Genomic DNA, 10,155 nt, shown 5'->3' on the forward strand with positions numbered 1-10,155 from the left:
TGGGCGTGCTTAAGCAAAAAAAAAAAAACCAAAAAAACCCAAAAGGAATAAAAATATACCAAGTTGATTAGAAGCGATACTTAAATGTTCAATAATATTTTCCCAATTCTTTGGACTTTAAAAATATTAATAAATAAATATTTGGAAGTTCGCATATAGACTTTGGAAAAGAAAAGGAGGTGTCCAGAGTTCATGTAGTAAGACAAATGCAGAAGACAGGTCCTTATAATCTAAAAAGCATTTTAGCAAGGGAGCAATCCAAGCCAGGATTACCCTCTCATTCAGTAAAAGAAACAAAGGACTTCACGTTTATTTTCAAGGCAATTGCTTTGAAAGGTAAATCAACATCATATTCTAAAGTTGAACGTTTCTGATGTTTATAATCATTCAAAATTCACTACTGGACTGTAGAAGGTAGCTTTAAGTTACATGATTTGCTAGAATGTATACCCGTAAATTATTGAGGATTCAAGGAAGATATTTTTCCTTTTCCTGCTAAGTAATGCTTACAGTCTTAATTATTATAAGAATTTTAAAAATCACAGAGAAAGTGATAAAGTCACATAGAAAGTTTAAATAGATTTTTTTCCTATATGTTGAGTAATAAAAAATGTCCCCAAAACAATGAAGAAAACTACTTTGCCCAATATTTTCCACAGCTTTATAGTAATATAAAGGTTAATGTTTTATGTTTATTCAGAAATCAAGAAGCGAATGGTTTCATGATCTTACCAGTCTCACAGTAAGGTTCACCATCCTCCAAGTGAAAAACATTATTACGAATGGGTTTTCCACAGGCCACACACACAAAACAGGAGACATGCCAAGTTTGTTTCAAAGCATTGATGACTTCCTGTTACAGAAAGGTAATTAGATGTAAAAAGAGATGACAATAAAAACCCAAACGTTTATTCTAATAGCTGTACCAATAAAATCCTGTACAGCTAACCCAAAGTAGATATACATGCTTTATGTCTTGAGCTTTTCCTCAAAGTAACTTAAGTATCAAGGAGATACTTAAGAACAGACTCAAAAATCATCTAATCTGATGCACTACACGATGTGTTTTTCACAAATACAAATCAATGAATATTTAAAGAATGATTACTATGTCATTTAAACATTATATGTATAGTGAATAAAGCAAGCATTTTATAAGGGCTTTCTATGATACATTCCACTTTTTCTCAAAGAGTGTCAGGAAACATTAACTTACAAAAGTTTCATAGTATTATCTGCAAATGTCGAGGAAGGAGGAAGAATTTAAAAATTAAAACAAACCTGTATTTTGGCATTCTATAGAAGCAATAATATTATCAGAGTAATCCAATCAAGCTTAATATAAGTTCGGGCTTTTGAAAATCAGCTGTGATGGCACTGAGCATTCACTCAGGTGACTGTCTAAAATGTGAAGTATAAAAAGCATGGATTCTAATCAACAACGGCCCTATGGTTAAATATACCAAGTTTTTTTTTTTTTTGGAGTTGTATTCTCACTCTTGTTGCCCAGGCTGGAGTGCAGTGACATGCTCACAGCTCTCCCAGTGTCGACCTGCTGGGGTCAGGCAATCCCTTCCACCTCAGCATTCCAAATAGCTGGAACTACAGGCATGCCCTACCACACTCGGCTTATTTTTTGATTTATTGTAGAGACGAGGTCTCACCAAATTGCCCAGGTTGGTTTTGAACCCCCGGGCTCAGGCAATCCTCTCGCCGCGGCCTCCCAAAGTGCTGGGTTTACAGGCTGAGCTACCAAGCCCAGCCAAATATACCACGTATTAAAGGCTTGGGCCAGATATCAATTAGAAAGAGAGGTTTGGGAAAGGTGGTTTTATAAGGAATCATTTCTTTGGATTGAGAGAAAGAGACGAAGCCATTAGAAATAATTTTTTGATGATAATAACATGGGATTTACTCTTCCCATATTATTTATCACAAAAAGAGGATGTACATAAAATGTAGTTACAATTTTGTAAGTGAATTACTTACAAAGAGCAAACTGGAAGAAAACATATCATACGTGAATACAGTATGAGTGTTTGTTTCCTCAAATTTCATGTTAAAATGTGATCCCTAGTGCTGGAGGTGGGGCCTGGTGGAAAGTGTTTGGGTCATAAGAGCAGATCCCTCATGAATGGCTAGGTGTCATTCTCTCTCTTTTTTTTTTTTGAGTTGGAGTCTCTCTCTGTTGCCCAGACTGGAGTATGGCTGCTCTGGGCCACCGCAGCCTCAACCTGCCAGGCTCCGGCGATCCTTCTGCCTCAGCCTTCCAAGTAGCTGGAACTACAGGCGTGCGCTACCATGCCTGGCTAATTTTTGATTTATTGTAGAGATGAGTTCTCGCCAAGTTGCCCAGGTGGGTCTCGAACCCTCGGGCTCCGACAATCCACTCACCTCAGCCTCCCAAAGTGCTGGGATTACAGGCTGAGCCACCGAGCCCGGCTGGGTGTCATTCTCACAGTAATGAGTGTGTTCTTGCTCTACTGGTTCACACAAGAGTTGTTTGCTAAAAAGAGTCAGGCACCTCCTCTCTTTGTCTTGTTTCCACTCTTGCCATGTGACATGCTGGTTTTCCTTGCCTTCTGCCACCAGTAAAAGCTTCCTGAGGTGGAGGCCATATTATGCTTCCACACAGTCTGCAGAACCAAAATAAACCTCTTTTCTTTATAAATAACCCAGCCTCAGGTGTTCCTTTATAGCAATGCAAAACGGAATGAAACAATAAGGTTAATAGTAATTATCTACAATTGGTAAATGTATAGGTAATTCGGATTCATTTATTTATTATTTATCTATTTATTTTTTTGAGTTGGAGTCTCACTCTGTCACCCAGGCTGGAGTGCAGTGGCACGCTCATGGCCACGCCAGCGTTGACCTGCTGTGAACTTATTTTTAAATTTTTTTGTATATCCTAATTGTTCTAGAGTGAATTAATTTCTTTAAAAATATCAAAATAAGGGCAACCCTGTTGGGTCCCCTCCTGCACTGGGAGCTTTTCTGTCCTCTCAATAAATCCTGCTCCCCCCTCAAAAAAAATCAAAATAAAAGAAAATTATATAAATTACTAGCCACAGAAATTCCATAGTTCACTACTGAAGGACAATGGGAAGAAATGGCAGATGTTTAGATCCAAACAGATCACCACGAACACTTACAACAAATGTACATTGAACCAAATCATTTCCCAAGCCTACTGGAATATACTTCCCTTTCCATCCTTAAGACAGATTACTATTCATTGTTTAACAGGTAGTCAGACAACTGAAAAACATCCCTTTTATGAAGTTCTGGCCAGTCTCTAAAGCAGAGTATAATATTTCCATTCCTAGAATCTTATTTGGGCCTAAGAATTACACTGGGTTTTGTTGTATTATTCCAGAATTCATAGAACCCATTTATACATCAAAACAGGACTAATGGGTATTCTACTAACTATTTCTCATCATTTGGGAAAGTACAAGTAGAACCATTCTAATCATTTGTTTCCAACGTATTATATATATTAATAACAAAAAATTTCAAGTGGTATAATTATAATTTAAAGTGTCCTCAAAGTTTTAGACTCATTTAAAGACATACCTAAAAAATTAAGACTACTCAAAAATGCATAATTTTTCTCTAAATTAACACGAATTAGAGTTTATTATATATCATATATATTTACATATAATATATAAAATTATATATATATTTTATATATATATATTTTTTCCAGTTGGAGTCTCACTTGGTCACCCAGGCTGGAGTACAGTGGCACACTCATGGCCACCCCAGTGTTGACCCGCAGGGCTCCAGTGATCCTTCTGCCTCAGCCTTCCAAATAGCCAGAACTATAGGTGCGTGCTGTCACAGCTGGCTAATTTTTTTATTTATTGTACAAATGAGGTCTTGCCAAGTTGCCCAGACTGGTCTCAAACTCATGGGCTCAGGCAATCCTCTCACTTTGGCCTCCCAAAGTGCTGGGATTATAGGCTTGAGCCACCGTACCTGGCCTTATTATATTTCCATATTGAGAGTACCAGAATTCAGGATGTCCATTTCCAACTTTTGTACAAGCCCAGGAATCTGGGTTTCTTCTAAAATCAAATTCCAGTTCCTGGTCACACCTAAGAAATGTCTAGCCCTTATTTTATAATTGCAAACTGGGTATTCTAGAGCAGAAATTTCATTTATTCAACATAATTTATTATGTACTGTCTCTAATTCCTAAATTACTCCCTTTTTGTTAAAAAAAAGTTGTGGTTTGAAATGATTTTTCCATCACATGTGCACTCTCATAAAACTGAGGTTATATGTTTAAACATTATATGCATTCAAGAAAAATATATCATTTATAAGCCTCATGTTTTATATATTTCATGAAATCAGTGTCCTGTACTTGAACCCCAACAAGTGGAGTAATGCTGCCCTTATAAAAGCTATGGAATTTAATTTAAAACAGTGAAGGTGTCAGTTCTGAGCATGCAGATGTGTGTGGTCCTGTGTGACCTCTTCATTCCTGAGCAAACAGGGTCCCGTTGAGGTAGCACACCCACAGTAAATTATTTTGCCCCCACAGTGGCTAGACTTCCACCAGACAAGCCAGCACTCAGTGAGACAAAACCAAAGACAACCTAACCCCATGAGTCCGATATACTTCCACAGAGGTCTATTTAGTTTTGCTTTATAATAATAAACAGCAATGAAAGTGGAGAGGGATAAGGCAAGAAGAAAATAAAAAGCTAAAATGATAGAAAAGTTTTGTAACCAAAAATTATTATTAAAAACTCACTAAATAAAAATGTTTCCAACACTTACTCCAAGGATCTTCCTTTGGCAGCGACCACACTCAGGAGCAAAGAACTTCTCATAGCACAGCTCACAATACAGGGCTCCCTTCTCCTCCACAAATCCAATGTAGGCCATTGTATTTTTGCAGTGAGCGCAATTGAATTCTTCTGGGTGCCAAGATTTCCCCAGTGCCACTAAGAATGGTCCCCTGTCAGAAGAAAAATAGATCATCTTAGCTCAAGGATAAAAATTTCTAAAATTATCCTGGATAGGCCTCTTTTATGCAATGTCCAAACAATTAAATACTTGCTATGTTTCCCTTCTCAAGGAACGAACACAAGGGTGCTGTAAAATTAATACAGGATTTCTGCATGTATGTGAAGAGAAAGGGAGAGAGGAGTTAAGAGTGTATAACAGATTCCTTCAAGAAAGGCTACCCTGCCCACTTTTCTGGCTTCAGGGAATTTGGTGGTATGTTTTACTGAGTTGAAATGAGTCAATCTGTCTGCATCGTGATTAGGATTGAGAATGAGGATGTTAACCATGACTATGACAGAACATGAAGTAACCAGAAAAAAAAATACTTGGTTTAGGCAGGGATGAAAACTTGACATTTCTGCAAAATAAACAACAACAACAAAATCTTCATTTGGTAAATCAAAGTCTTAAAAACAGTAATAATTATTACCTGAGAAAATATGTGGCGGAATCCAAAAACATCTGAAATTTATTTATTTATTTATTTATTTATTTATTTTTTTTGAGTTGGAGTCTCACTCTGTTGCCCAGACTGGAGTGCAGTGGCCGCTCCCGGCAACCGCAGCCTCGACCTGCTGGGCTCCGGCGATCCTTCTACCTCAGCCTTCCGAGTAGCCGGAATTACAGGCATGCGCTACCACGCCCGGCTGATTTTTTGCTTTATTGCAGAGATGAGGTCTTGCTGCCCAGGCGGGTCTCGAACCCGCAGGCTCAGGCAATCCACTCACCTCAGCCTCCCAAAGGCGCGGGATTACAGGCTGAGCCACCGAGCCCGGCTTGAAATTTATTTATTAAAAATTGTGTATTTATTCTTACATGTTTAAACTTCAGTCACCTTTAAAGTACTCCCCATTCAATGCAACACACCTATAGAGATGCTTTTTCCCTTGCTCAAAACAGTTTCTGAACTTGTCAATTTTGATGCCTTTTAGTGCTTCTGCCATTTTTTGTTTCACCTCTTTCACATTGGCAAAATGTTTCCTTTTGAGGACTTTTTTCAACTGGGGAACCAAAAATGGTCACTTCTGGTGAGATCAGGTGAATAGGGAGGGTGGGGCACGGGGGTCATGCTGTTTTTGGTCAAAAACTGCTGAACACTCAGCATGGTGTGGCAGGTGTGCTTGTAAATCACCCATCATGAAATGGGTAAACGTGTTGAAAGAATCTCTAAAAAAAATTCCCTTCTCCCCACAAATCCAATGTAGATCATTGTATTTTTGCAGTGAGCGCAGTTGAATTCTTCTGGGTGCCAAGATTTCCCCAGTGCCACTAAGAATGGTCCCCTGCCAGAAGAAAAATGGATCAAATCACCTGTCATAAAATGGGTAACCGCTAGCTGGTACACTGATGCTGATGGGCTCCTAGGACGCTTATCTAGTGGGAGAAGCCTGTACTACGAGGAGCCCACCCTCTCAAAAGTAATTCCAGTTTTTGGGGATCCTCCCTCATACTTTAGTAAATTTCTCTTCCCCCACACATTAGTTCACATACTTATTTCTTAACTTTATTAAACACATCAAAAATCTTCATCCTCCAAAATATTATGAACTGTTTGGAACTACTTTGAAAGGTTTTATTTAATTCAAATATGACTGATTTTTTAAAGAAAAAAATTATTTTACTGTGGTTAAACACTTAAAAAGAGATCTATTCTCTTAACAGGTTTTTTTTTTTTTTTTTTTTGAGTTGGAGTCTCACTCCGTCGCCCAGACTGGAGGGCAGTGGCACGGTCTGGGCCACCGCAGCCTCGACCTGTTGGGCTCTGGCGATCCTTCCGCCTCAGCCTTCCAAGTAGCTGGAACTACAGACGCACACTACCATGCCCGGCTAAGTTTTTGATTTATTGTAGAGACAAGGTCTCGCCAAATTGCCCAGGTGGGTCTCGAACCTGTGGGCTCAGGCAATCCACCCACCTTAGCCTCCCAAAGTGCTGGGATTACAGGCTGAGCCACCGAGCCCAGTTTCTTAACAGGTTTTTAAGTGTACAATATGATATTGTTAATTATAGGCACAACGTTGTACCGCAGAGCTCTAGAATTTATTCATCCTGTATAACTCAAATTTTATACCCATTGTTTAGCAACTTCCTCCTTCCCTCTCACCAAACATGACTGATTTTTAGTGCACATTAAGGTAACAAATGTTTGTAAAAAGGTTTTTTCTTTTCCCCTGTTAAATACTATACAGGCAGGAACTGATAAGATGGGCTTGGTTTGCTTGGCAGGAATCCATTATGAAGCCTTATCTGGTCACGAAGCCTGTGGACTCACCATTCCAGCCTCTGTAACATACTTTTCAGTAGCTATACCACACTCATTTTTATTCACAAAGTGGCTTTGCCTCCAAGGCACTTTTACACTTATCTAATTTGTCCATGCAACATTCTTGGGAGACAGACCAGGGCAGTTATTATGAATCAGTTTAACAGATGGAGTAGCTGAAATACAGAATGTTCGAAAGATATGACAAATATCAGAAAATCACTGACTGAGCCAAGGCCAGAAGGTGAATTTCCTGATTTCTCATACACTGCCCTGGTCAATTGATACTCTGCCTTTAACTTCATTATCATCATTTATCATCACTGTGTGACCACATGATAATTGTGAGTAAGCATCAGACACCAGACTTCTAGGCAGATTACTAATAAGAAAAGCCACAGCAATGAGTATCACTGAGTCACAGCATTTTTAAGCAATGACAATAACAAACCATGCTATTCAGTCACCATCTCCCACTGGTAAATTCTTTGCAAACATATTGATGTTCGCTTAGAACCAGTACCCAATTTTGCAAGATTCAGGAAAGGAAAAAGGCTCTTTGAAGTTATTAAAATTTTTTGTTGTATAAGAGGGTATTTTTTCTTTTTTTTTTTTTGAGTTGGACTCTCACTCTGTCACCCAGACTGGAGTACAGTGGCCGCTCCCAGCCACCGCAGCCTCGACCTGCTGGGCTCCGGCAATCCTTCCGCCTTAGCCTTCCAAGTAGCTGGAACTACAGGCGCGCGCTACCATACCTGGCTAATTTTTGATTTATTGTAGAGATGAGGTCTCGCCAAGTTGCCCAGGCAGGTCTTGAACCCGCAGGCTCAGGCAATCCACTCACCTCAGCCTCCCAAAGCACTGGGATTATAGGGTGAGCCAACCGAGCCCGGCCTAGAGGGTATTTTCTAGCTCTACTTTTTGCTAACTTGTTTCTTATTAATAATATGATCCCATTTTGTATAAGTTAGTGCATACTGCTCTCTTATGTTTGACGTAAGTAGTTTATTATTATTATTATTTTTAATAACTCTAGAGTACTATGTTTTTATTATGACTAATAAGGAATGTTTTTTGTTAACTAATTCCTGCCAGAGAAAGGGCTACAGAACACCTATTCTGTAATCAAATATTTTACTTTTAGACCATGCTCGGTGGCTCAGCCTGTAATCCCAGCACTTTGGGGGGCCGAGGCAAGTGAATTGCCTGAGTCCGTGGGTTTGAGACCAGCCTGGGCAACTTGGCAAGACCTTGTTTCTACAATAAGTCAAAAATTAGCCAGGGGTGGTAGCACGTGCCTAGTTCTAGCTACTTGGAAGGTTGAGGCGGAGGGATTGCCAGAGCCCAGCAGGTTGAGGCTGTGGTGGCCAGGAGCATGCCACTGCACTCCAGTCTGGGCAACAGAGTGAGCCTCCAACTCAAAATAAATAAATAAAAATAAATAAATAAACAAATACATAAATAAGATTTTAAAAATTTATTTTTGGTAGGTTATCCCTCAATTAATAAGTGATTTATAAAATAACAATTCTATAAATTTGATAAATTCCTTCATTTGACTTCCTTAATATGTATTTGGCAAGTAGTTTGCTTTAAAAGAAAAACCAGGAGTTGGCTGGGCATGGTGTCTCATTCCTGTAATCCCAATGCTTTGGGACGCCAAGGTGGGAGAATCACCTGAGCCTAGGAATTGGAGACTAGTCTAGGCCACATAGTGAGACTTAGTTTCTACCCCAAAATTAAAAAATTAGCTGAGCATGGTATGTGTACCTGTAGTCCCGGCTACTTGGGAGGATCACCTGAGCCCAGGAGGTTGAGGCTGCAGTAAGCTGTGATTGTGCCACTGCACTCCAGTCTGAGCAACAGAGTGAGACCCCGACTCAGGGAAAAAAAAAAAAAAAAGAAGAAGAAAAGGAAAAACCAGGAATAACACTGCTCAAAGCTAGACAAAGTTTTATGAGTACTCTGAGCTTTTCCACCAGGTAGGTATCTGGTTATACATGGGTGAAAAACTCTTCCAGGCTAAATATACTGTGACCATAACATAAACTTTGGGGTTTGTCTGGATATTAAAACCAATTCAAAAAAGTTTACTGGGGTGAGTATTTTATTAGGGCACATCGTCAGCTCATCCAAAGGCTAGATGGACCCTTGAGGCCAGTATCCTTAATTGGCTCCTCAGTTTTCAAAAGAAGTCAATCCAACCTGAAACTCTGCATTCTGTTAAAGTGTAAGTGTTGGTATGCACCTGGAACAAAAAGAAAAGCTTTGTTTCTGCCTGGAACATGTCTATCAGTGCTACCAAATATTTTTAAAAGTTCATCTGAGAAAACAATTTAGGAATAACCAACTAAGGATCATACAAGCTGTTTTCCAGATTTTCTAAGACGTATTGAGATCAAGTCAGGCCATCAGAAAACTAGGTTCTACAATCATGGCATCTTGGTTTGTCTCACCCCACAGAATTATTCCTCTTATGAACAGTGCCTGTGTGATACACCTGTTCTGGCAGTTGTTATGGGAAATAGCTCTATGAAATTCACCCTTGCTCTTCCTCCAAGTTGCCACTGGAATGCCTTCTGTTAGATCACCCAGAGCAATTTGCACATGGATGGCTTAGAAAAATTCCTATCAGATTTTTGTAAGAAGAACATTTTTGCTTTTTCTCAGTAACAGTCTTATTTTTATCTTATTATAAACTGCAAAACTAACTTTCTTTTTTTTTGAGTTGGAGTCTCACTCTGTTGCCCAGACTGGAGTGCAGTGGCTGCTCACGGCCACCGCAGCCTCGACTTGGTGGGCTCTGGCAATCCTTCCACCTCAGCCTTCCAAGTAACCGGAATTACAGGCATGTGCTACCACGCCC

General features: G+C 39.4%; 1 protein-coding gene across 1 annotated transcript in view; it reads right to left on the reverse strand.

Annotated features, from left to right (window-relative positions):
* The window catches only part of LOC103272577 (PDZ and LIM domain protein 5), a 29,376-nt gene that overhangs the window by 5,461 nt on the left and 13,760 nt on the right, over positions 1-10,155 (reverse strand). Inside the window, exons 2-3 of the mRNA XM_008070060.2 lie at positions 4,798-4,978; positions 733-853 (exon numbers count right to left, since the gene is read on the reverse strand). Coding sequence (XP_008068251.1) covers positions 733-853; positions 4,798-4,978 — 302 coding nt within the window. The remainder of the gene's footprint in view (positions 1-732; positions 854-4,797; positions 4,979-10,155) is intronic.

The sequence above is a fragment of the Carlito syrichta genome, unplaced genomic scaffold (assembly GCF_000164805.1).
Source record: "Carlito syrichta isolate Samal-C Ts95f unplaced genomic scaffold, Tarsius_syrichta-2.0.1 Scaffold312838, whole genome shotgun sequence".
Lineage (NCBI taxonomy): Eukaryota > Metazoa > Chordata > Mammalia > Primates > Tarsiidae > Carlito > Carlito syrichta.